At 39.0% G+C, this 26333-nt stretch overlaps 3 protein-coding genes and 1 long non-coding RNA gene across 11 annotated transcripts; 3 read left to right on the top strand and 1 right to left on the bottom strand.

The window, feature by feature from the left end:
* The first annotated feature begins 323 nt into the window (after positions 1 to 323).
* On the top strand, positions 324 to 1941 carry LOC112188995 (F-box/kelch-repeat protein At3g06240). Of its 2 annotated transcripts, XM_040514045.1 has the most exons (3): positions 324 to 467; positions 554 to 1194; positions 1333 to 1941. In XM_040514045.1, exons 2-3 carry the CDS (start codon positions 555 to 557, stop codon positions 1812 to 1814), a joined length of 1122 nt encoding a protein of 373 aa, XP_040369979.1. In that variant the 5' UTR covers positions 324 to 467; position 554; the 3' UTR covers positions 1815 to 1941. The 2 variants fall into 2 exon arrangements, with proteins under 2 accessions (XP_040369979.1, XP_024184018.1); XM_024328250.2 differs by lacking the exon at positions 324 to 467 and having other exon boundaries at positions 540 to 1194.
* A 7275-nt stretch (positions 1942 to 9216) lies between these two features.
* LOC121051795 lies at positions 9217 to 13298 on the top strand. Of its 7 annotated transcripts, XR_005806998.1 has the most exons (7): positions 9217 to 9420; positions 9529 to 10065; positions 10457 to 10560; positions 10646 to 10788; positions 11091 to 11206; positions 12259 to 12464; positions 13190 to 13298. It is a non-coding gene; the product is annotated as an uncharacterized LOC121051795 (long non-coding RNA). The 7 variants fall into 7 exon arrangements; XR_005806994.1 differs by lacking the exon at positions 10646 to 10788 and having other exon boundaries at positions 9218 to 9420; XR_005806995.1 differs by lacking the exon at positions 10646 to 10788 and having other exon boundaries at positions 9219 to 9420; positions 10479 to 10560.
* Positions 13299 to 17476: 4178 nt separating this feature from the next.
* Positions 17477 to 19313, top strand: LOC112183649 (F-box/kelch-repeat protein At3g06240). Its single transcript, XM_024322012.2, has 2 exons — positions 17477 to 17608; positions 17940 to 19313. Exon 2 carries the CDS (start codon positions 17941 to 17943, stop codon positions 19108 to 19110), a length of 1170 nt encoding a protein of 389 aa, XP_024177780.1. The 5' UTR covers positions 17477 to 17608; position 17940; the 3' UTR covers positions 19111 to 19313.
* A 618-nt stretch (positions 19314 to 19931) lies between these two features.
* LOC112190676 (5'-nucleotidase SurE) lies at positions 19932 to 24073 on the bottom strand. The gene is made up of 10 exons (XM_024330148.2): positions 23544 to 24073; positions 23227 to 23321; positions 22955 to 23022; positions 22826 to 22869; positions 22541 to 22618; positions 22296 to 22449; positions 21617 to 21766; positions 21399 to 21506; positions 20866 to 20931; positions 19932 to 20354 (listed from the first exon to the last, which is right to left on the bottom strand). The coding sequence occupies exons 1-10, from the start codon at positions 23801 to 23803 to the stop codon at positions 20259 to 20261; spliced, it is 1119 nt and encodes a 372-aa protein (XP_024185916.1). The 5' UTR covers positions 23804 to 24073; the 3' UTR covers positions 19932 to 20258.
* Between the last annotated feature and the right edge of the window lie 2260 nt (positions 24074 to 26333).

The raw sequence follows: 26333 nt of genomic DNA, 5'->3' as shown, positions 1-26333 counted from the left end.
AACCAATAATTTTTTCAATGTCACACAAAGCTGAGTGGTGTTTGACATATGAAATCTATAATATGCAAACCTTTTTTCTTTTTTTTTGGTTTCCATTAGTTGACTGCTACATAGTGTATTGGGATCACTAATGAAGATTGTTTATTTTTGAGCTAGTATTTTGTTTGAGTATTTGCTTTAATTTTGTAATGTGGTATTGCTTTATTTTAGGATGCCAATTACTTTCTCGTGGTCACTATACGTTCATTCAAACTTACCAGAATTTCTGTCACTTTTGACTCCTAAGAACCTGCCGTGATTTGCAATTCTTTCTCTTTTCCCTTTATGGAGGGTTATGATTTCCCATGAGTCATTTACACACCTCTATATTTGGAAGTTTGATACCCACAAAATATTTCTTTTTCTTGGAAACTAAGTGACCCAACACCTGAAGCGAATCGATCATTATATTTTCTGCAAAAATCAAAGTATTTTTTCTTGAGTAAATTTGTTTTCTTGTGGTCTTCAGTACTTTCATTAAATTCTAACGTATTCTCATTATGATTTCCTTCAGGATGACGTCCACAATTTGTAAGAAAGAAATCTTGATGGACATCCTAGTAAGACTACCTGCAAAAACCCTAATGCGGTTTTTATGTGCATGCAAAGCATGGAGTGATTTGATTAGCAGCCCAGATTTTGTCTCTACAAATCTTAACACAAATATCACAAAACGCAGAAATATGCATCTACTCTGCCTCCACCACCCGGATTTTAAACGGGTGGTCGATTTGGAGGATCCATATGTTAAACAAGCTCTTCAATGGTCTTTCTTTCACTATGAAACATTTGAGCAGGGCTTGGGGTTAAGCCATCCCTCAGGGAGCACAGAACATTATGTGATGTATGGCTCAAGCAATGGATTAGTTTGCATTTCGAATCCGGACGAAGTTTTGAATAGCAGGAGTCCTATAATCATATGGAACCCGTCCATTAAGAAATTTAAGACGCTTCCATCGACCACAAACAATAAATTTCGCTATATGTCCCTCCAATTTGGGTTCCATCCCGGGGTTAATGACTACAAGGTAGTAAGAATGATGCGGATCAACAAGGATGCCTTCGCAGTAGAAGTTTTTTCTCTTAGCACCAACTCTTGGAAGATGATCGAAGAAATTCCTCCATGGTTAAAATGCAATTTTAAATATCTTGAAGGTATGTATATATGTCTTTGTTTTTTTTTTTTTGTTTTTTTTTTTTTAAGGGATGTATGTCTTTGTTTTTTGCATTGCTAAAAACCGACCCCTTAACCTATCCTAATGCTAACCCAATTCTCCATCATCCATCATGAAGGTACGTTCATAAATGGAGTAGCCTACCGAATTCTTGAGAAAGGTTTTATGTATAGCCTCATGTCCTTCGATTCGGGCAGTGAAGAATTCAAAGAATTCATACTACCAGAGTCCGTCATCAGTTCACATAATTTACATATCTACCCTTTCGAGGAAAAGCCTTGCTTGATTTTTCACTGGTATATTTCTGATGAGGAGGGCTTTGATAGAGGTGAGTTCTTTGTTTTTCAAGACAAACGTTGGAAACGTATGCACCCTTTTTACTATCCTTCGCATTGTTATCATACGATCGGGGTTAGTATAGATAATGAAGTGGTAATGGAGTCAAGAGACTACTGTAATGGTGTAGCAGATTTGTTTTTGGTGAACTACGAAACCAGGGAAGTTCGTGAAACAGGAATTAAGTTGGCCATCACGAGAGTTGGCTATAACGAACATTTCTATGTATTTACGTACGCAGAAAGTTTGGTATTACCGAATTAATTAATTGTTAAAGACATGTATTCTGGCACGACTGACCAGTGAGTATATAGAATGTGATGAGTGTTTTAGATAATTTATGAGATACAAATGCATTGTACATGAAATGAAGAATATATTTTTCCTTCCAGATTCTAGGTATCATAATATTATGTTTTGATTTACACTATTGTTCTTCATTTTTTTCTGCTTTGTCATGTGGTGGATCGGAAGAAATTTGCATGTTCAAACAAATGTTTGTTTGATCCATCTACGAACTGAAAGCGTGACCTTGCAAAACAACCATGCAATGCTCAGATTTAATGTAGTGGGCATGGTGGATCCAGGATTCAAATACGGGGTGTCCTTGTAAATTTAGAAGTAAAAAATTTCCGAAAACTTTTGTTAATTTTTATTTTATTTTATGAAAGCTATTGTAGGATTTTTAAAAAATACATAAATAAAATTACCAAGTATAATTAGTTATAATGGACCACGCTCATACTACCGCCAGCGGTATCAACAACCATCAACAGCGTGATCTACGGAAACACAGCCAAACAAGGTATCACCAGAGCCCCGGCTCACCTGCAGATCACCTCTGACGCGCCGAGCCAAGATCGCCTCGCTGAAGCATCAGAAGCTGGGAACTTAAGCATATCAGTCCCACATCGAAAACAAGGAAGAGGTCAGCCTCTTCCCCACCTATAAAAGATTCACTCCTCTCTCCTCATTAATTACGCATTTACTACTTACCTACTGTTATTCTGTCAACATAAATACATTGACTAACTTAGCCATCGGAGAAGAGAAGACCGCCAACCGCGCAGTCTCCCTCTGGCGCCCTTTGTATTTCATTTGACAGATAGCGGAAGCCACAAGAGTATCATAAGTAGCGGTCTGCCCATCGGATCAGGGTTAACCAAGATTTGGCCACCGTCAAATCTTAAGCATTAACATTGGCGCCGTCTGTGGGAATTCTCGAGCAAAAGGCCATCCCACCACAACCATCACCATGACTAACGGTAGCGGGGGAAATGTTGAAGAGCAGACCGACCAATCCATCAACCCCCATCCCACAAACCCCGCTACTAACGTTAACAGCGCATTATTCAACACTCCGGTCAACCCTATAGTGGAACCCCAAGATACTCCCCAGGTCCTGCTGACTCAAACTGCAGCGCAGCGGAGGCCCGACCTGGCAGCAGTCACCCACCAGGCCAGGACCTCACCGCTATGTATGAGCTGGCATTAGCAGACCTCCACAAGACAAACAGGGAGCACAAGCAGGAGCACAAGGAAAGGCCGAGACTCAAAAGCAAGTGGCCACGATGATGTCAAGATTCAACGAACTAAAGAAGGTGCTGGGGGTAAACACCAACCCAGCGCAAAGTGAACAATCACAGAGCACCAAGTGTAGTCAACCCAATGCTGGCAGATTGGTACCCGCACCAATCATACAGATACATGTACCGCTGAACCCATCCGAGCTATTGGGAATGGACCCACCTCCCCCGCCCCAACTAATGATAGAGCAGGAAGTGGAGTCACAACCACACACCAACGGCTCCGTAGCTAAGGCCAGAACTGAAGGTAATGCACTTGCCCCCAAGTGGGCGTAGGTGTAGCAAAACCTCCAGGCAGGGCTAGCTGGAGACACAACCTCCCTAATCCTAGAAAGAATACAACAATTAGAACAAAGGCTAATTCAGCCAGAAGCAGGCGCCCCAGCGCCAATTCCAAATTCGCTCTTTACGTCCAAGCCAGGGCCATTCACCGTTAGGATCATGCAGGCCGTCTGACCAGCACATGCAAAAAGGCCAAAGATGCCACAATACAGCGGCATGACTGACCCTTTCGTCCATATGGAAACCTTCAAGAAAGTCACTAACAACAAGGGATTAGATGATGCCACCCCCTGCCACCTGTTCAGCGAAACGTTAGATAGTGAGGTGATGAGTTGGTTCTTTGAATGCCCGCCAGGATCCATCGACCCATTCCACGCACTATCAAACGTTTTCCTGTCGCGGTTCATTCTATTGGCCGTCGGACATCACAACACAAGTCAGTTGTTCAAAGTCAAATAGGGTACATAAGAAACATTGAAGGCATTTGTCACAGCCAGGTGGAGAGCGACGGTATCTTAGTGTCGCGATCTTGATAAAACAATGGCAGCCTTTAAGCAAGGACTCCTAAAGGGACCATTTCTCTATCATCTCAATTACAATCATCCAAACGTCTCATATGACCACGTCATGAGCGAGGTCGTCATCCACGCACAGGCGGAGTTCATCACATACGGAGAAACCCCACCACCACCGCCAATGCTAGCAAAGTCCACTCAACCCTCCTTTAGCCAGCAAGAGACCGCTAACAAAATCCCTACTACGCCGCCAACTGATAAGAAGAGAGAGTGACAACAAGATAACTACCAGAGCAAGTGGTAAAAGGAACAGCATTACCATAAGGGCAACCGCTCATCCCATGGGGATAACCATAACAAACAGACGGAGTATATATATGACCACTGCAAGGACCAGGTCCCACCGCCACCCCCAAGAAAGTACCTCAAGAGTGGAAAAATTAAGAAACACATGCAAGTGATGCAAATACCACGAGGACAGAGGTCACAACACCAACAACTGCAAAGCTCTCAAAACGGCAATTGAGACTTTGTATCGTGACAAAAAGTTGGACCAGTTCAAGGTGCGACAGCCACCTCCAGTGGTCGCCAACATCGAGCCCATGCACTGCATCAACACCATCGACGGCGGTGCTTCGATCACCAACATGTCTCATAGAGCAAGAAAGCGTTATGCACGCGCTAACCACCCCAAAGAAATGTGCAACATCCACTATGAGAGATCCGCTAAACTACCAAATTCTGGATGGGAGCCCATTACCTTCTCCGAGGAAGAAGAGCGCTAAGTACATCTCCCCCATGATAACCCATTCTTGATCGACGCCATGCTCAATAAATGGTCAGTGGGAAGGGTCCTCGTTGACAGCGGATCTGCCGTCAATGTCATCTTCAATGGATGCTACAACCAACTTCAGCGGAACAGAAATTACTCCAAGACCACAAGCCCTTGCTCAGCTTCTTCGATGACGTCACACAATTACTAAGTTCTAACTACATACACCTAGTCATCTGCGCTAGCGAGATACATACAGAGTTCATCGTTGTCGACTGCTTCAGCTCATATAATGCCATCATCGGTCGACCAGCACTCAATAAGCTAAAGTGCATCATCACCGAGTATATGCTTCTCATGAAGTTTCCCACACCTAACGGAACGGGCTGCGTAAAGGGAAGTCAACAGTTGGCATGGTTGATGCGCTGCCATGAGATCCTAACAGTGGGCAACCATATGCTGTTGACAGATGAAATTGAAGATCCTAGGGACAAAGAGGATAAATATGTAAAAAAGGAACCTGTCAACCAGAAAACATCCCTACAGACCATCAGTCTCTCAGATCATGAGCACCCTAAGTTGATAGTAAGGATCTGCGCTCAGCTCGCTCCCTAGATAGCGGCGGAACTTACACAGTTTCTACGAGACAACGCCGGCTTCTTTGCGTGGTCCCATGTTGATATGTCGGGTATCTGCCCTGAAATCATCACGCACAAGTTGAGCATCAAATCATCTTTCTATCCGGTCAAGCAAAGGCGAAGAGCCTTTGACGAAGAAAGATATCGTGCAATACGGGAAGAAGTCTCCAAGCTTTAGGGCATCGGATTCATCCACCAATTTAATTATCCCCAGTGGATTTCCAACTTGGTCATGGTTAAGAAACCTAGCAGAAAGTGGCGGATGTGTGTAGACTTCTGATGCGCTTGAAGCAAGCGCATAATTTAACCCTGAAATGTCGTTAGTAATATAAGTAAGTAGGGATCGTTCTATCCGGGGATTGAGGGTACACTTGTAATTGTGAAACAAATAAAGAAAAGTATTATTTACAAAAATAAAATAAAGAATAAATATATACAAGTGAACAAAAATAAGGGGGGAGGGGGTTTAAGAATTAAAGAATTGAAAATTAAAATAAAGAAAATATAAAAACACATGTACAAGAATGAAACATAAGAAACAAAGATTAAACCCTAGTTTATCATTAAATTCGAATTAACCCTACATTGTTCTTCCAAGTCATATGAAAGGAGTTGATCATGTGAAACATTCGAAAGCAAACGATTTCCCATATTTTACTTTTCAATGCTAATTAATCTAAGTGAAAGCACATAGACTAATCCTATCAAACATGTAATCAAGCCCTAGAAAGCTAGTCAATCATGACATGTTCAACGCATGAAACACATAGAAAGGCTATCAACTCAAGTGTACAACTTAGTATGAATAAGTTCACCTAATTGCAATCCTCGTCAATTGAATTCGATTTTTGTCCAAAACCTTTACTACTTTGATTCAAGTTTACACAAAACGAAAAGTCGATTTCATGTTCTTAAACCTAGCACCATTCATATCAAAACCCTAAGTGTTTCGAACCACATAAGATTAAAATACAAAAGATATCTATAAAGCAAATTCAATCGAACAATCACACATAAGCAACTTTGGAATCACAACATAAGAATCGAAATTCTTTATTCAATCATAAAATTTCAGAATATAAACCTTGTTCAAACATAAATGTCAACTAAAAACAATTCTCACGAAACTAAGCAAGATTACAAAGAAAGAGGTTGAATTACACCGTAAGATGGAGATGGGGATGAAGGATGAAACGTTATGGATTCTTGAATCTCGAAAGCAAGCTTCAAGGTGGAGGATGGATGATGATGCTCACGGCTCCTTCTTCTTCTTCTTCTCCCTTGCTTGAAACGTTGAATGCACTAGAGGATGGAGAGAAAATGGAAAGGAAATGGAGAGACAAAGAAGATGAGATGGATGAAAGAAGATGTTTAGGATGAGACGAGAAGGTGTTTATATAGGGAAGAAAAAGAAGAGTGAAATGATGAGTGGAAGAAAAATAATGAAAGTAGATCTAAGTTCACTTGTAAAATATGGAAAAGATAGAGAAATGATGAAATGAAAGCAAAGCATGAAGGTGCAGCAACATGGAAGTGATGATGATCTATTAAAGAGATTATAGAAGAAAAATATATCCAAGGAAAAAGAGAAAAGCATCTAGCTTTCTTCATGTGGGTAAGAAACATGAACATGTGAATATTGAGCTGGTTTTAGGTCAGTTTCTGCCCCTTTATTCCTTCAATTATTTCTCCATCAAAACTTCATATTGGGCCTCCGATTTCTTCATATCAAATGTTCCTCTATGAGTGTAAATCATCCTGACAAATTTTTAGAGCTTCAATCCATGTGGTTGGGCCGGAAATGCTGCTGGACCTCTTACAGGTCCAGTTTTCCGGTTTTGCTTCTGTAGAAAATTGGGCTGATTGTTTGAAGGCCTTCCACTCATATTTTGCTCTGGCACTCTTCATAAGAAATGATCCTTTGGGTGTCTAGAATGGATCTGGAAGGTTTCAGCTCATTTGAAGTTCATTTGGTCAGGCGGCCGCTCCTTCTTCTTTGCTTGGCTTGGTTTCTCCTAGCCGGAGTAGGAATATGTGTAAAATTGATATTTTAGTACATTTCCATTTTTCTCCATCATTTCCAGGTAATTATGGACCTAACGCTCATTTCACCTTCATCTACTCCAATGTACCTAAAAATAGAAATTGAATTAAAAATCGATTCAGTTAAGAAATTAACTAAGCAAAATGTGAGGAATTAACTATTAAAATATCACATTAAAATGCTCCTATCAACTTCAAGGGTCTCAACAAGGCATGCCCCAAAGATAGTTTCCCACTACCTCTCATTGACCAACTGGTTGATGCAACGGCAGGACATGAGTTGCTCAGCATGATGGACGCCTTCTCAGGATACAATCAAATCAAGATGCACCCCAGCGACCAAGAGTGTACTACCTTCACAACCAACAAGGGCCTATACTGCTACAATGTCATGCCGTTCGGATTGAAGAATGCTGGGGCAACATACCAGCGGTTGATGAACGCCATATTCGCGGAACACCTGGGCAAAATAATGTAGGTCTATGTGGATGACATGTTGGTCAAGAGCATCAAGGCCAGTGGACACGTGGCAAACCTCCGCATCATATTCGCCATTCAATTTCTTGGCCAATGGTATGAGCCTCAACACAGAAAAATATTTTTTTGGCGTCACCGCTAGCAAATTTCTGGGTTACATCGTCAGCGAATGAGGCATAAAGGCCAACCCCGACAAAGTGTAGGCCATCCTCAACATGAAGTCTCCGGTATGGAAAGCACACGTTCTAATAACAAAGATAAATTACAACAAGCAAACATCAGCTGCAATAGTAGCTTGAAGAAAAGATGGTGTAGAAAAAAAGAAGAACTCTTGAGGTTCATTGCACGCATGGGTAGCAAGGATGTGAGCTGCCATATTAGCATTCCACTACTACAGAAAATGAATCAAACGACACCTCTCACACAACGCCACAATGTTTTCCGTGGTGTGAATCATTTCTCATTATTGAGACGACGGTTGTAAAATTTCCGTCTTCTAATATGAATTCAACCAACGGGTGTTTTTCATATTGGAATTATGAATTGCTTCAGAAGACGTTTATAAATAGAAGCGTGGTGTGAGGTTAAAATAGTTATAGGGCAGCAAGTTTCCCACCATTTGGCACCACTTAAATTTCACCAGCATGTAGTGGTGATACCACGGTTAACTTAAAACTGTGGTCTGACTCCATAGGTTTGCAAGAGAGAAACATACCCACCAACATTTCCCCCCAATTATTTCCTCCCATCCTCTCCCCCCAACCCATTTCCCTCCACCCAGGCAACAATAGGAGGCAAATTGAAAATTTAAAAGTAGCATTCACACAACAGTTATGTAAAAACCATTATCTGATGGCTTGCACATGCATCAAATAATATGTGTGCCAATGAGCCACCATTCAGACCAATTAGTACACTTGAAAAAAAATAAGGCCCTAGACCCACCACATAATATCATTTACTCCACCACAACTCCGACACAGAGTGAATACTCTCTTCGACACAGCCTCTTTCACTCTCTCGACAACTCTCCTAAAACAAACTCTTTCAATCTCCTCATCTCTATTGCACCTAAGATTTCTCTCTCTTAGTTTTTCAATATCCAAATCTCCTCATCTCTATTACACCTAAGATCTGCCTCTCTCACTCACTCCAGATCTCATCAGAAGATAGATGTCCGGTATGGGAGACAGGTATGTGGGCACAAGACGGAGTGAGGATCCGAAGGCTGGAGAAGCAAATTAGGGTTTTCCGAACCTGACCTCAGATCTTCGGTCATTGCCTCACTCGTGGAAGCCCCTTGGCTAATTGGTTTTGGGAATTGGGGAAACTGAACCCTGAGGAATTGGGGATTGTAGGGTTTAGGAGGAGGGGTCGAGGGTGTAGAAGATAAGGTCACCGAATTAAGGTGATACCGAGGGAGGCAAGGGAGTCGTCGGGAGAGGCGGAGAGAAGAGGGAGCGTCGGAGATGGATTCGGAGAGGGATTGTTTGAGGTGGTGGAGAGAACACAGATTCGGGACCTCGATTCAGAGAGTCTGTTTGGACTCAATAGCAGGTCAGTTATCATATATCTTTCAGATTCTGTGTAATTTGAATTGGGTTTCTGGTTTTCTTGGTTGGGTTGCATCCTTATTTTGATTGGTTTAATTACCGACGACCTCAGAGCTTGAATTTACGAATTGGAATATAGAGCATGAATAATTCAAAAGCAAGTGATTTAATTACTGGGCTTGGAGATAAAGATGGACGACGAAGTCCGCTTGGTTCCCTTCTATTCCATCAATTCAAGCCATACATTTAACATTGAGGTACTCTGAGTTTGCATAATTTTTTTTTTTGATTAAGATAGAAGCACCCAGCTTCTGTCCTTTGTTGTTTGACTTGAATTGAACACAAACTCGTAGCAATTTGACAATCATACTCAGTTATATATATTTTGGTCATTCTTCAAAGCACCTGGATAGAGGCTTATGTTCTTTATCATTTAGTTATCATATAAAGCAAAGCTGGAGCATCCTTTTGACATGTCTAACAATCATGCTTTTAATTATAGCACTGAATCTGTTTTTTATATGACAGGTCTTGATTATATCTCCACCGCCAAGCTTTCTCACAATTGAACACATGAACTTGCTCCCCATTGACTTGATTTTGAAGGATACTTGACCACAACAATAATTTGGTGTTCGTGTCCTCCGAGGTAAGACAAAGAAAATGGCTTCCTTTCATTCTTCCTGCTAGCTATTTCATTCCTTTGTTCTAGTCATTTCAAACCTTAACTTATTATGAAGATCTATTTCGTCCATTCATTGACTTTAAAGAAATCAAAGTAGTTCACAAGGAGCCTAGACACATAAGTGCACTCATTTGCCTAGCTCTATCAAGTAATTTTGATAGACATCATAAAGGTTTAACACTGAGAGTCCACCAATCACTAATAGAGGAAAGCAACTGCACTTGTCATTGCCTTTTAGTGATGCAGAGTTGACATAAGGCTATGGTTTTGTCCGTGTCAACTAGCAAAAACTTTTTGCTTGGGGAAAATGGTTTTTTGTTGCCATTTGTGTCTTGCTTCTAAATTGCTTCCATAGTTTCCCTGTGTTTGGGTAGCAGAGTGGAGATAAGGCAATGGTTTTATGCTTTGTGGAGTTTGTGGATCCAAAGTGTGCTTTCACAGCTATGGAAGCTCTACAAGGTATCATATGTGCAATATCCATGATCTCTCTGCTTAGACTAAAAGACAGAATGCTCAGCCATGATTTCAATCTATTATGTTACAGGGACTCTTGTTTTGGCTCTAATTGGTGGTCATTTAAAACTTTGTTGGTTTTTGCTGTAACGGTTCTGTGCTACTTTGCTATTCTATCTATTTGATTTGCTTTGCTGGAGATTATATCTAGTACAATAGGATCATTGTAAACAGGTATATCCCAACTTTAGTTGATTATGTGGCCTATTCCTCTAAGGGTTTATCTTTTGGATCCTTCCTGGGCACAGGACAATGAAGCTTAGAAGTAAAACAGGGCATATCAATACCGTAAGACAGTAGGAACTAAAAAGCATAGAGTATATATGAATTGAAACTATAATGAAATGACTGAAAGCTATGAAACTAAGTAAAGGTTTTTTTGTTCTGTATCTTATTTCTTATGTGTGTAATTCTTGTTCATTGTTTATCAAGTTCTAAATTTGCAACTTTGTTCATTGAATCTTGAATTTATGCAGGTATGTCCAGAACTACAAGGAAAAGGTGAAGTTGGAGCATAGGTTCTGAAGTGCACAGTTGGGAAAGGAGGATGAGAGGCAGAGCTTTTAGCAACATTTTTTTGGAGATTTGCAGGGTATGAAAAACTCATGTGTAGTTTAAATTTCACTTTAAGTTTTTTTTTTTTTATGTGGATTGGTGTGTAGTGTGCACACCGATATTGTTTGATTTGGTTGACAGTAAATTTGCCAACCTAGGATCTATGCTTTAATGAAGTAATTAATCACTCAAATGTACACTTCTCCAAATTTCACTCAAATGTACACTTCTCCGTACTAGGATCTATGCTTTCATAAAGTAATTTGACGAACATGTAATTGTCGCCTTCAATTCCTTTAAAATCTTCCATCAAATTTCATTTTTTTTTTTTTTGAAGTTTAAAACGTTGGAATCTATTTCTGAAATGGGCATGAACTGAGGGTAGCTGTATCTAATATTGAACCCAAATGGAGTCAAAGCTTCCCACGAGGATTACCAAGAGTTTGAGTCAAGCAAGTCCACAGAACTGGGTTTCACTTTCGACCTCCCGGCCACTGGATTAACGGTACTCAATTCTGTTTGATTTCCGTACTGTCAACTAACCACTAATATTTGTTTAATTAAATCATGATGTTTTTCTCAATTCTCAGAAAGTAGTTTCTAAATTTGGTCCATGCACTACGTTTTTCTTTGCAATTTCTTTATTCATGTTTAGCAAGCTAGAAAAAAAAAACTCAAGGACTCTACTGCAACAAAAAAATACAGTATATGGTATTCATCATTCATGAAATTGCTCAATGTATGTGAACTCTACATAAAGAAAAATTCTAACGGCAATTGACATACCACAGAAATAGCTTTTTATTAGATGTCTTTTTATAAACTGTACTAATTGTTCCTCTATGCTAACTGGAACCTGCATGTATTTCTTTGACTTTTGTTTTAGATGAATTCCAGTTATGGTAATGTACTGCTTGGTCTCATACCCTTAGTTTATAATTTTGTAGTGGTATTCAATCAATTCAAAGTAGTTCAATGTATACTTTTAACGGATTTTGATTTTTGTTTGGGAGTAATTTTCAATGAGCATGCATCTTCTTCTGTTTGGCTATAGATATTGAAAAAAAGAACTTGCGTTTTGGATTGCAGGGAGCAACAATGGTTGATCAGATTGTGACTATCTATTGAATGACCAAATAATGAGATGCCAGTAAGTTTACTTGAAAGTTGTCTGCAATTTGTTGTTTCCTTTGGCCAAAACTTGCAGTTTATTATTGCAATTTATGCAGGAAGTAAAAATGATGAAAAGTTCTGTTTGTGCTGCATTTGCTGAAAGAGTTTCATCAAATGCTGAGGTAGCTAATAGCACCACCACACATCTAACACTTTTAAGAATTGTAACCTGTTGAAAACAAATTCTATACAGGGAAGTAAGTACCTTTTTGCTGTATGTGAGATTTTGCCTGGAAATGGAAACAAGTGTAGAAAACTTATGATGATATTTTAGGGTCTTTATGTAGGTGAATGTTTAATTCTTTGGGCTTTTCAGTGACAGAAGGATGATTGAAATTGATTATGTTTTCCTGTTATTTTCGTGTTAACAGTAGCATCAATCATACTAAAGTGTGAGTGAGAACTGTTGATTAGGTAGAATTATGTTTGATTGCGTGATCTTGATTTAAAGTCTAGCAAGAGAGCTTTACCCCTTTTGTATACTTGCACATTTTACCTTAGTATACATCCCTCTCTCACTTTGTCTAATTCCTAAGGTCACTTTGTTTATATATGAACATTTTGGTACTAAGTGTTGCGGATCCTGATGGAACTTGGCGAAACTGCAAGCTCAATATAAAGAACTGCTCATCCGCTCAGCTCAAAACCATTCAAAGTCAGTCTCACAAAAGAAATTAATTTCTAATCTATAGTAGACCAATATTAGATCGTTGTTTACATGGCATTTAAATTCTGTTAGTATTTTACAGACTTCGGGTTGCTATCAATGGAATTTTATTGTGTAGTGGTTGTTTCAAATTTGTGTGTGCATTTTTTGCTTTGATATTGAATTTTTTGAAAATTTCAGAGTTGGATTTGAATCTTGAGTACAAGCCAGATGTCAGGGAAGACTTAGAGGCTGTGGGGAAGAAACTTGAAGAATGCACCGGACAATCATGTGGAAGATGGAGCAGTGACAAAAGCTTTTGAAGTGATAGAGAGAAATTTGTTTAGGTAGAAGTTGTACTGAGGCTAGAAGTTGGTCTTTTTTGGGTTGGCCTTAATTGCAGTTCGCCTTATTTTGTGATCCCTTATTTTGTGGATACATCGGATCCATTTAGAATGCTATGGGATTATAACAGCTTTCTATTATGGTTAAATTACCATTCTTTTGGTCATTTTTGCTTCCAGAATCTGAATTTTTCCATTACAACAATAGTAGGAAAATATGTCATCTGATGAGGTTTTTAGGGTACAATCAAACAAAATTTCTACAATTCAGACGACGGTTTGTATTGATATCATGGTCTCAAATGTCATGGTACAACAGTTTGAGTTATATGTGTCGTGTGAAAGCACACATGCACTGAATTTTTAAGTCATCACACCACATTTTCCTAAAAAGCGTGGTCTGAGTAGAAGTCACACCACGCTGGAATCCTAAAATCGTGGTATGAGTGGAAGTCACACCACGCTGGAATCCTAAAACAGTGGTATGAGTAGAAGTCACACCACGACATATTTCTGTCGACAGCATGTCGGCAGATCTGCCGGTCCATCAGACGACGAAGTCAGCTGCAAACCGTCGACCCAATGATCGGTATAGGACGGTTGAAAACCGTCGTCTGACAGCGTTTCATCAGACGACGCCTCGATAGACCACGGAAATGCAAAACGTGAGACGACAGTTTTAAACTGTCGTGTGAAGCCTTTTGTGTAGTAGTGTTCCTACCCTTATAGGTGACTAAAAGGTCTGTGTTTGCAGCCAAAACCACTGCCAAATCTTTATGCAATCGACTAAGAATCGATGTGTTAATCCTCGCTTGAGAAGTCAATTGGCTTTGCACCATCAGCTCATCAGTTTCCAGTATCACCGGCATAAAGCCCTGCTGCAGTAGGAAATCAACTGCCATTATACATGCCAATAACTTGGCATGTTCTGCAGAAACTAGTTCGAAAAACGGTCGACCACTTCCAGCTACCATGTGCCCTGCCGAGTTCCAAACAACAAAGCCAACCCCTCCCTTCCTGGTGATATGATGAAACGCCCCGCCCACATTCACTTTGAAAACACCAAATGGTGGGGCTGACTATTTCACCCCTTATGAGCTCCGAGTAGCTGAACTCACAACCTTTAAGTTGTGAAAACTGAACTCTTGTAGTCTCGTCAGGGCCTTCAAGACAACGTCACAAGATGCACTTCTCTTGTGTTCCCACACTCTGTGATTTCTTTCCTTCCAAATCTCCCAGAGTAAACAAACTAAGATTCCCATATTGGCACCGAGAGAGATTGGACACAAAACTGAATCCAACTAATGAGATCAAATCCCTCAACTTGAGGGCTGTAGCAAAGCTGACTCAACACTCCATGAGATTGCAAAATGAGTTTAGAATAAGAACACTCTTTGCAAAGAAGCAGGGTTGTTTCACGGCTTTGCTCACATAAAACACAAAGTTGGGACTCCAATTGGACTCTCTTTGAATCTAGTCGTTCCATAGAAGGAAAAATATCGTGACATACCTTCCATATATGTATCTTTTCTGAGTTTGGAATATTCATTTTCCAAAGCTTTTGCCAAAAACTACCATTCACGGGAAGATCAAACGGGACAATATTAGGTAAAGTTTTCACCGAACTACTATAAATAGTTTTGACTGAAAACTTGCCATCCTTGGCCAACTTCCAAACCAACCTATCCTCCACAACTCGTTGACTTAAAGGAATCCTTGAGATAGGCTCCACCTCCTCTTGAGTAAATAAGGCCTGAAGAAGAGGACTATCCCAATAACCATTTTCTGTGATCAATTCCTTGACCAATTGTACTTCCCCTACCGAATTAGGCCTTCCAATAGGCTTTCCAAGAGGGAGTTCATGTACCCAACAATCCGAAAACACATTCACTCTGGAGCCATCTCCAATCTGCCAGTAGGAGTTAGCCTTCAAATTTTCTCTAGTAGATATAATACTTCACCATGAATACGATGGTGTAGCATGAGTGGGAGCTGATCAAAAATTATTCTCTGGGTAATATTTTGCTTTATAAATCCAAGCCACAAGAGATGTAGGATTAGAAACTACTCACCAAGCCTGTTTTGCTAACATGGTGGAGTTGAAAGTAGACAACCTGTGAAACCCTAGCCCTCCATCTTTCTTCGAATTACGTACATAAAGCTTTCCATGTCTTCCAATGAATTTTCGTCTTATTCGTTGTGCTTCCCCACCAAAATCTCGCACACATTTATTCCAAGTCTTCACAAAACCCATTAGTTAGCTGAAAAACACTCATGGCATAAGTTGGAAGAGCCTGAGCGACCACTCTAATCAGAATGTCCTTTCCAGTTCCACTAAGGAATTTACCTTGCCAATGAGAAATTTTTTTAGCCATGTTCTCATTAATATACTAAAATGTAGCAGTCTTCTTCTTGCCTACATAAGCTGGAAGCCCCAACTACCTTTCATGAGAGGCTACAATCCTCACTCCCAATAAACTCGAGATTTCCCCTTGCAGTTCACTCGATACATTCTTACTAAAAACCACAGAGCTTTTGTCAAAATTGACCAACTAACCAGATGCTTTACCATAAGTCTCAATCACATCCTGTAACTCATAACATGCATCTAAAGAAGTATGTGCACATATCATATTATCATCTGCATTTGCAAGTGATTCACAGAAGGTGCATTTGTACATACCCCAATGTTAGGCAACAGACCCAACTCCTGCTTCTGTTGTAATAATGCTGAAAAACCTCCTGCTCCAATCAAAAACAAATAGGGAGATGATGGATCACCTTGCCTCAATCCCCTACTTGGAATCACCAAATCTCTTGGTTTACCCTTGACCAAAAAAGAATATCTGACTGTGGTTACACACTGCATCACCATCTCAATCCGATCATGAGCGAACCCTAATTGAACCATTACCTTGCGAAGAAAAGACTATTCCATCCGGTCATAGGCCTTGCTAAGATCAAGTTTCAGAGCCATACATCTCTCACCTCCGTCACGTTTATTATGCACAAAGTGTGCAACCTCGTTAGCCACTAGTAAATTGTCCGTAATCAAACGTCTAGGGACAAAAGTACTCTGGAATGGAGAAATCAAATCCAGCAGCACCAACTCCTATTAGCTATGACTTTGGAGCAAATCTTGTAAATGATATTACAGAGAGCAATAGGTCTAAAATCCGACATATGTTCAGGATTATCAACCTTGGCATGGGGATAAGACATACATGTGTAAAATTAATCTGACGAAGCAACTAACCTGAATGTAAGAAGCTAAGAACTGCAGATGGAACATCAAAACCAATCGTCTCCCAATAATGTTGGGAAAAAATGGGAGGCATCCCATCTGGTCCAGGCGACTTGGTAGGGTACATTTGAAAAAGAGCATCTTTTACTTCCTCTTTAGTATATTGTGCCCCCAAAATATCAATCATATCCGGAGTCACCGAGGGTTGTATATCATCTAAAGTAAGTTCCATGGCTTCATAATCCAGCTCTGAGGCCGCAAACATCTTAGAAAAATAAGATGATACTACTCTTTCCATTCCTGAATCATCATCACACCAGAGTCCTATGTCATCATACAAACCATTCAGAGTATTCTTTCTCCTCCCATTTGATGCCTTCCTCTGGAAGAAGCCTGTATTTCTATCTCCCTCCTTCAACCAAGTTACCCTAGACCGCTATTTCCAGAATAACTCCTCTTGGGACAGTAAGCGTTGCAATCGCTCCATCAGCAGTTTCTTCTCATTTTGCACCTCCTTAGATATGGCAACATCCATCAAATCTTCCAAACGAGCGCGCACCCCTAACATTTGCAGTTGGCACCCCCTGAAAGCTTGCTTCTGCCAATTATCCAACCTTATGCGTGTAAACGCGATCTTCTTTATTACACAATACATAGGTGTACCGGTATTAGTACTCCAACCCTTCTTAACCACCCCTTCACATTCTTCGTGTTGAAGCTAGTAAGCTTCAAATTTAAATCTATGATGTCAGAAATTTAAACTATTTCTTGTTTATTCAAAAAAATATATAAATTTAAAAATTAGTTAAAATAAAGAAAAACTGATATAGACTTATTTTAAAAATGGTGAGTTAGAATTAAAATTTGATTAAGAAATTACTAAAGCTGCTTTTAGCATATTGCGTTTCAGACCCATAACACCTCCAAGCCCGATGTCGTTTAACAAGGACTTAACCAAAGACGAAGTCCCTCTCTCACTCCTCTGACTTCTCTGTCGCCGCAAAATCTCGGAGCATCTCAATTCTCGATCAGGTACGAGCTTTTATGGCCGGTCTTTACTTTCTTTATTCATGTATATGTTATATCCAATTTACTTCTTAACATAGTAAGATCTCATGGTTTTCTGCTGGTTCACATAACTATGATTTCTACTTGTTACTTCTGTGTTAACGTAAAAACGGAATTTCAATTTGAAGCACCCACCCATAAGCCATTTTGATTCAAATCTGATTCCTTTCTGTTATATAGCTCAATAGTTGGTTGGGTTGTACAAAGAATTATTGGTTTATTGTGAGCACAGACAATTGAATCTTTAGCAAAACTGAAACTAGTATCCTTTTTTGTGACTTCTTTTTTTATTCAGGATGAGAAGAAACAAATGCAAGAAGAGTAGTAGTAGTAGTAGTAGTAGTAGTAGTACTATTAGTAGTGTTAGTTATATCCCTGAAGAAATCTTGATCAACATCCTAGCAAGATTACCTGCAAAGTCGCTCCTTCGGTTTAGGTGTGTATCCCAGTCATGGCGTGGTTTGATTGGCAGCCCAAGTTTTGTTAGTAAACATCTTAACAGGAATGTTACAAAACTTTCGCATACCTATCTAATTGCCCTCCAGCGCTTGAGAGATAAGCCAGCACTTTGCCACTCGCTATTTTCTACTGAAACATTTGAGGAGTGTTTGAAGTTGAGACATCCCTTGTGGACTGAGGAACAGTTTAGGATATATGGTTCAAGTAATGGGCTGGTTTGTATTTCGGATCAAGTACTGCGGCCGAGTAGTCCTATATGCATATGGAATCCATGTATTAGGAAATTTAGGACTCTTCCACAATCAATATTCAAACCACATTATTCCAGTTATGATATCTCTCTCTCATTTGGATTCCACCCGGAGCTTAATGACTACAGAGTGGTAACAATGGGTTGGTATGTTCGATCTATCATAAAGGTGCAGGTCTATAGTCTTAGTACTGGCTCTTGGAAGATGATTGAAGTAATTCCTCCTTGGTTAAAGTTCAATCCAGACTGGTGTCGAGGATGCGCATTTTTCAATGGAGTGGCATACTGGCTTTTTACAAAGTCAAAAAAGTTTAGGTTTGTGTCATTTGATACGGATAGTGAAGAATTTGAAGAATTAATGGTTCCAGATACTATTTCCACCAAGGGCTTCACATATGTTGGAGTCTACAATGGCTTGGTTTGCCTTTTTTATTCCTATCTTGAAGGTCCTGATTGCCAGAAACCACAAAAATATATGGACATATGGGTTCTGAAAGAACAGTCTTTTACCAAGTTGCACACTGCAGTTTTACTGCCCGGAAGAGACTATTTGCCATTGGGGTTTAGTATCCAGAACGAACTCATTGCGAAGGACAAAAAGCATACTAAAGGTGATGAAGGAGATACGGGCCAGATGGTTCTATATGATCTCAAAATGAAGCTGATAAAGAAAACAGGGATTAGCTTGGCGCAGGATAGTCATTACAAAACTTCAGCAGGTACTTACATTGAAAGTTTGGTTCTACTCGATCGTTAGAGAACTTGAAAGAGTTTAAAGCTACTATGTATAGCTGATCTCCTTTAGTATGTGTATTCATGACCAGTTGCATTTAGAAATGTACCAATGCTCAATCAATAATGAACTCCTTTACTGTTTTGATTAGCTTTCAATTTCAAATAAGTTTATCTCCTTGTGGAATATAACAAACTTCCCAGCTTTTCTAACCATTAGTTGTTTCAGATATCTGTTTTCAATAGTTAACTTTCAAGTACGGTAACTATCATGGCCAGTTATATAGAAATGTTTTGATAATCACGTTTACGAGTGAGGAGCAGGCATGGAGAAAAATTTATAATAATAGTCGTGGAAAAAGTTGCATCCCTGTATTCATCCTTCGCATTTTGGGTAATCTATATTAAGAGCACGGTTTATTGGTTGGATGATACCGGAAGATCAATTTCAGAACAGTGCTTGGAGACTGGATAGCCCTTAAGGATCGAAAAACTTCTTCAACTTTTTCATGGAAGATACATACATACATATTTATCATGCATACGCAGTATGTACTTGTCTTTCCATTCGGGCAACGTGATACTTGAAGAATGTATCCTCTAGATGCTCAATCTAAATGTAAAGGGTATAATGAATCACTACTTTGCTTGTTGCAATGGAACTGTTAGAAGAACTTGTTGAGTAACAATCTGGATTTGTTACTTTGAAGTTTGGATAAGTAAAGGAAACTTGAATTACGTTATCATATATCATGTAAGCGGGAATTTCTTCTGCGGCGCAAAGCAATAACTCCTTTAAAAAATGCAATGACACAAGGGTGAGATTTGGAACTGAAACTACTATAATTTCCACAAACAAAGTAGTCATCCTGTAACATAACAATGAGAATATAACCACATCCAATTACAATACAACCGGCAATGTTATGCTGGTAAAGAAAAATGAAAAAGAAACAACAAACTGGCATTTCTAAAACATGCCATAGGATTACCAGAAGCATTTGCTCCATGACCAAATAAACCAAAACAACTAAAGTGGAAACTACAGAAAATAAATTATAGAAATGGACACTAAAAATCGTGATCGACTGTTAAATTGGTAATAAATAAACTGCAGACCCCCAAAAAATAATATCGGAACTCCAGATGAACACAAAGTCAAGTTGGAATGCCTTATTGCTCTTGAAGTGCAGACGAGATCCAATTGGAGGCAGCTGTTTGAGTATCGGACTCGAGATGTGGTGAAAGGGAAAGAGGAGTTACCGATACCTGTTAGAGAGAGAATCAACCACTCTTGTGATCAATCATAAATGTTTCTAAGACCAACCTAGACATAAGAAATTCACCCAATACACCTACCATCTAAAAGAAGTTGATGTAAACTTATCTATTCATGATCTCTATGAATACGCTCTGAAGAGAGGTGAGTGCCAACTTACAGAAAATCAATAAGCATTTAAAAGTTACGTGCGCAAAACATATTAAGTTGATCATTTAAGAGCTTATCTGTAATTAGTTCAAAGTCGGGACCCTATAAAATGATGTGGATCCTACTAGGAAATGTTAACCAAACCAAGATGAACCTATTTATTGGCACAATCCTCCTCCTACAACTAATTCTATTATTGCTCAAACAATCACCAACAGGATCATCTTATGTCTAAGTGAATCAGAGAAGTATAAATCAAAGATGAAATTTGTCAGAAACCGTCCTTAACCATTCAACAGTCAAAACCTTTAAAATTAGACATAGAGAGGGGATATGAAACTTTCAACTTACAAATCCGCTTTCGAGTGCTCTGAAATCCAGATCCTCATCCGTATTTTCCTGCTCTTTATCCACAAACTGTCCACATCAATATATACTCATGGGTTAGTATTTACAACAAGAAAAATACTAAAAAGCAGAACAAAAAACTGAGAGAAAAATATAAAGCATACAAAATGAGAAGTGGAACTTAAAAGTAATGAAAACTTTATCTGTGCTGAAAAGTAGAATAATGTAATTGCTAGAAGCAACTCATGGAAATATATGCTATCCTAAAAAAGGCCTTTAGTATTTGTTTGTAGATTAGAACTGTACAGGACTTCAATTTTGAAGAAGTTCTACAGTAATCAAGCACCACCTGCTTCCACAGAGGTTTAACTAATCTAAGAAGACCACTTTGGTGGTTGAAATTTAGAATAGCCTGATAATGAGCTATAATTTCACATTTGCATTTCCTCACTCTTATTGTCCATCATGTATCATCCAAACTACAAATTAAACCTGTCCATATGGTTGCTTCCAGATGTAACCTCACATGCCTTTACCTCTAGTCGGAAGTACTTTTTCACCCGTTCAAAATCAGATTTTCCTGCAGCTCCAATTGATTCAATCTCCACATTCTTCTTCTGTGTTGTCACACGACGAGCTGCACCCTAAGAAAAGAGAAAATATATAACAATCCAAGAATGAAAACCAAATGAGGTAGGGCCATCTTTCATTTCAACTGAACAAAAAAGCCATCTTTTTAGCGAAAGCAACTTACGGCAGCAGATGCATCTCGGCCAAGTTGTGCAAGCTGAATCCCAAGGCTTTGTTGACTGTTCATGAAATGTCCAGGAGGATAACGATTAGCTGAAACAGCTTGCCAGCTGGGAGTAGATCTCCATGTGCTTTGCTTGGTTATTTTAAAACCCTATTGAGAAAAGGAATTACCTTCAATAAGTAGAAGACAAGATACACGAAAAGAACTCTTTCACAACTAAAACTTATGTAAACACATTGAGCAACAAATTATATACTGCAAAATTGCCTCTCTTCTTAGGCAATGTCAAATAATTCAACTGCATTGCTAAAACTACCATGGTAATGTAGGATAATAATGTGCCTTCTCCTTCGAGTTTGGTGATTTGTCTTATGATGTTTTACAGTTGTAGTAGTTAAAATTTAACACATGAATATAATACAAGTAACTATTAACTGCTAAAAATACAGCACACACTAGTCAAAGATCAGCACTTTTCACTCCATACAAGTTGAAAGATGAAAGATCCAAGGGACTGGGATTCAAACTGAAATTACTTAAATCTTCAAGTCATCAAGAAGGTAAGTAAAGAAACAAAACTAAATAAAAAAATAAAAAAACAGAACCAGAACCAGGTCATATGCAAATCAATAACGTTATTCCAGGCCAGACAATTCAACAATTGTTCAGAAACACAAACCTTGTTTGATAAAGGAGATGAAGGAATCTCTATATTCAGAAAGCAACTCTTGGGGAATTCCCCCTTCTCAATATCCCCGATTGCTGCATTTATTAGAGGTAAACAAACAGCAACTGCATCTTTGAAATCATTTTCTTGACTTTCATCCTTCCTCCTAAATTAGATTATAACACCAAAGATTAACTTATCAATATTTATATGCAAAGAGCAACTGAGCATCAAATTGCAAGGGATTGAAAACTCACCAATTTAGTGATATTGATAAAGAGGGCACTCCACTTATTAGTGCCTCCCTAGCTCCAGCAACAACACCCGAGTACAACCTGGTAAAAATTAACATACAAAGCAAACATTAGCCTCCAAATACAGGCTATTCATTGCTAGCAAGGTAACCAAAAAAAAAAACAGAGCCATTACTCACGTTTACTGGATATCATTACAAGTGTCTATTAATAGAAACTTTAAATACTGAGTATAAGCAAAATTGAAGACATTACGAACATTACAGAGGCTTATAAATTACAACTTACATGTGATGGCCACAGTTTGATCCCCGGTTGATTCCACTGATTACCTGAAACCATATTATTCTCAACACTCAGTATGCTGAACCACAAAATCTAGATATGAACTAAAAAAGACATCATGTTCATGCTAACCAGCAGAGGTTTTGACCAAGAAAACAGTGCGCCAGATAACGCTAATGAGACACAATCTACGGGAGTACCTGAGTAAAAGAATCATTGCAAAGCATATTACTATCAAATGACAAGATCAATACACAGCCCTGCGGGGCATATGACTGCAGTAACACACACACACACACAAGAAATGATCTTCTCAATTCACCGGAAAAAAAAAAAGGCATGAATATCAATCCTAATCTTGAAATCCGATTTGCAACGACTTGTAAATAAAAATATAGCTGTACCTGCAACTTCATAAGCTGTGGCACCATTTATCTCAGCAGAATTAACAGAAACCGTTTCTCGGAGAGTCACGGAATGACCGGATACTGATTTGTCCCTAAAGCAAGCAACCAACTTTCAGAAACTACAGAATCACACAGGCACAATCCCAATACTACATTGAAAGAATACCACATACCCAGATGAACAAAACGCAAAAGCAACCAATAACCAAACAGAACCCACCCACCCAAATGAGGAAACTTAAGAACCCCCCACATGCCCAAATTAGAACACAGAGAAACCAAAGCAAAAGAAGCAAAATTTACAGAGAACCCACGATTGAGGAGCGCAGACATGGACATTGTAAAGGCCTTGGCGGACGAGAGCTTCAACAAGGTAAGTAAGACCAGGGGAGTCAATCCCATCACCATTGGTGACCAAAACGATGGGCTTGGAACTATCAACAGGGTCCTCTGCAGCTTCAGAAGTTGAAGGCTCAGTGGGTTGGTCACCTCCACCTCTTTTGCTCAACACGTCTTGGAGATTGGAGACCAGGCCCGCAGGCAGCATGTTGGGTTTCACAGATGTTGAACTCATTACACAAAAAAGATGGGAACTTTGGATAGATGAGGATGATGATGATTCTGGGTCTGTGCTACAGAAATCAGAATCAAAACCCTAGAGAGAGAGAGAGGAAGCAAAAGGAGGGTAATAATAAAGAGGTTGATTGAGAGAGAAAGAGAGAGATAGATGATATAGATGGACCGGTTCAAACGGAGTTATTTTTAGAGGGAGAGAGAGACTTTACTTGTTACTGGTATTGATTCCCACAAGAATTTAAGAGAGGGAGAAGAAGAAGAACAGTGATGGTGTAAATGGGACTGGGTTTTTTGGTTTTTAGTTTTTGGTTTTTGGTTTTTCTTGGATAAGAATTGGTAACTGCTTTTTTACATTTAAGCTATTATTTTTCAAATTTTTTCTACTTTTGATTTACTTCTTTCAGTGGCAAGGACAAGATTATTACATAACCAAAAACAAGAAAAAGATTAAGGAAGGTAGAATTTGATTTGTAAGCAAAGGCTTTCAATTTAATTTGGTGGGAATCTATAACCTAATAGGGGAAAGGTTGGCAACCTACTACATGAGCTACATCTAAGGAAATTTTGTAATAAGTTATATGGAGAAATTCTATGAAGGATATCCTGAATACATGGACCAAAATTATCATACCCATACCCAATTGTAACCAAAAATAAATAAAAATACTCATACCAATAACTTTTTTTTTATGAGAATCTCATACCCAATAACTTTGTTTGGTGTGGTATGTTAAATTATTAAAGATAGATTTGGACCAACTACTTGGTACATTTGGCAATTATCATCCAACATATAGAAGTTTTGCTATGCAGAGCATATATATGGGACTTTTTCATAAATTTGATCTTTTTGAATCGAAATAAGTCATCCAATTTTATAATATTCAGTAAGCAGTACCAGAAACAATACACTCCTGAGGGGCCGACATAAAGAGTCATCATTTAGGACATACAAATGACTTATTTTAGAAATAACAAAACCTCGCACTCTCGGGTACGGGTACCTTTTAAGGAAGTTCACACACCTTTATTCTAACAAAACCTAAAAACCTCAAAAGCAGTTTAAATAAATATAACAACCGAGCAACTAGATTTTGCGACCGAAATGAAATTTAAATATTGCTAGTAGAGGAAGATGGTCCTGCATCTCCCATAGCTCTACCGTCTTTTGGTAACTCCTCCATCTGATCAGTTTCAGCATCTCTGCCTACCAAAAAAGCCCTATTGGTCTTTTGGATTCGAAACAGACCAATCCAAAAACCAAAAGAGAGGCCCACATCCACAGCAACCCATTTGAAAGCCCAAATGGGAGAAACCCTAGCAGAACCAACATAGCATAGCCGTCGTCAACCTTCTTGCTGCATCCACCGCCGACAGCAATCTTGCCTCTGTCGACATCATCCTTACCTCCGCTGACATCCACCTCAGCCTCCAGATCAAGGTCATCAATAGGCTTGCCTCCGCCTGTACCTACTTTATCAAAACGAGTCAAGCCCACAGCCTCAACTCTGGTAACGCTGACAAGCTACGCGATAGCAAAGTTGAAGGTGAAGCTTTCGCCTTGCTTAGTCCCACCCGAAGCTGGCAAGAAGGAAAGCGAGAAGCCTTACTCTGTCGCCTCTACCGCTTCATCGATTGAGACCCCTTCGAATTTCCAAGCCTGAGAGCCTAACACTGTCACCTAGGCCGTCACTCCGCCTTTCACAGCCTGGCTACCATCCAAAAGCTTCTGGTCCAAAACTAAGAGATCCCGACGATCAAAACCGCCGTCATCTCCGATGTATAAACGAGAGAGAGATGAAACACCCTTCCAGGTCCAAGGTACAGCGCCGCCGCCTTCCGAGATTTGCCGCTGCCGCAAGTTCTCTCTTGCGAGAGTCAAAGAAAGCATTTTTATGTTTTCATAAATTTGAACTTAGAAGCTCCTTAGAAAGTGCATTGAAATGCTCTTAGATCTTTTAGAGCATTTCCATAGTGTTATTTGGTTCTTTAAATGATTATAAATTAAAATTTTGGTAGAAGTTATTAATTTTCCATTAGTGAATTTTTTTTTTCCATTACATCAACAACTAAGATTACAATAACTAGTTTTTCATGAGTCGAATACACGACCACGCACTTATGAATAAGAGAGTACTTATGTCCTAAACCAAATAGTATTGGGGCAATATTGGTGATATTTAGTGTTGCTTGTGTGGTATAAAAATATTTAATTATGGTTTGAAAATTAGTCTCTTGATCCACAAATTCTTCATTATTTGTTTCCAAAATATTGAACTATCATTGGCCAAAGTGAAATTAATGAGATACTTAAAGTTATTGGCATTGTTGGTGATAATATATGTGAATTCATTCGTGTAAAAAAAATAAGGAATTTGTGTAATTTGGACTAAGATTAACTAATTTTAAAGAATAATGCTAGGTAAACCATGTTTTTGGTATTACCTGTATTTCACTTTATTTGATAATTGAAGTGACACAGTCACGTCATATAATAAATTTTTCTGATTTGTTGAATTTTGTATTAC

Source organism: Rosa chinensis, chromosome 2 (assembly GCF_002994745.2).
Source record: "Rosa chinensis cultivar Old Blush chromosome 2, RchiOBHm-V2, whole genome shotgun sequence".
NCBI lineage: Eukaryota > Viridiplantae > Streptophyta > Magnoliopsida > Rosales > Rosaceae > Rosa > Rosa chinensis.
This window is presented reverse-complemented; position numbering and strand designations above follow the sequence as displayed.

Coding starts and splice junctions, on each gene's coding strand:
- LOC112188995 (XM_024328250.2), top strand. CDS start 540: ATGATTTCCTTCAGGATGACGTCCACAATTTGTAAGAAAGAAATCTTG. Junction 1,195..1,332: donor CAATTTTAAATATCTTGAAG/GTATGTATATAT, acceptor TCCATCATGAAG/GTACGTTCATAAATGGAGTA.
- LOC112183649 (XM_024322012.2), top strand. CDS start 17,941: ATGAGAAGAAACAAATGCAAGAAGAGTAGTAGTAGTAGTAGTAGTAGT.
- LOC112190676 (XM_024330148.2), bottom strand. CDS start 23,803: ATGAGTTCAACATCTGTGAAACCCAACATGCTGCCTGCGGGCCTGGTC. Junction 22,619..22,825: donor TCAAACTGTGGCCATCACAT/GTAAGTTGTAAT, acceptor AATTTTTACCAG/GTTGTACTCGGGTGTTGTTG. Junction 20,355..20,865: donor GAGCACTCGAAAGCGGATTT/GTAAGTTGAAAG, acceptor TCTCTCTAACAG/GTATCGGTAACTCCTCTTTC.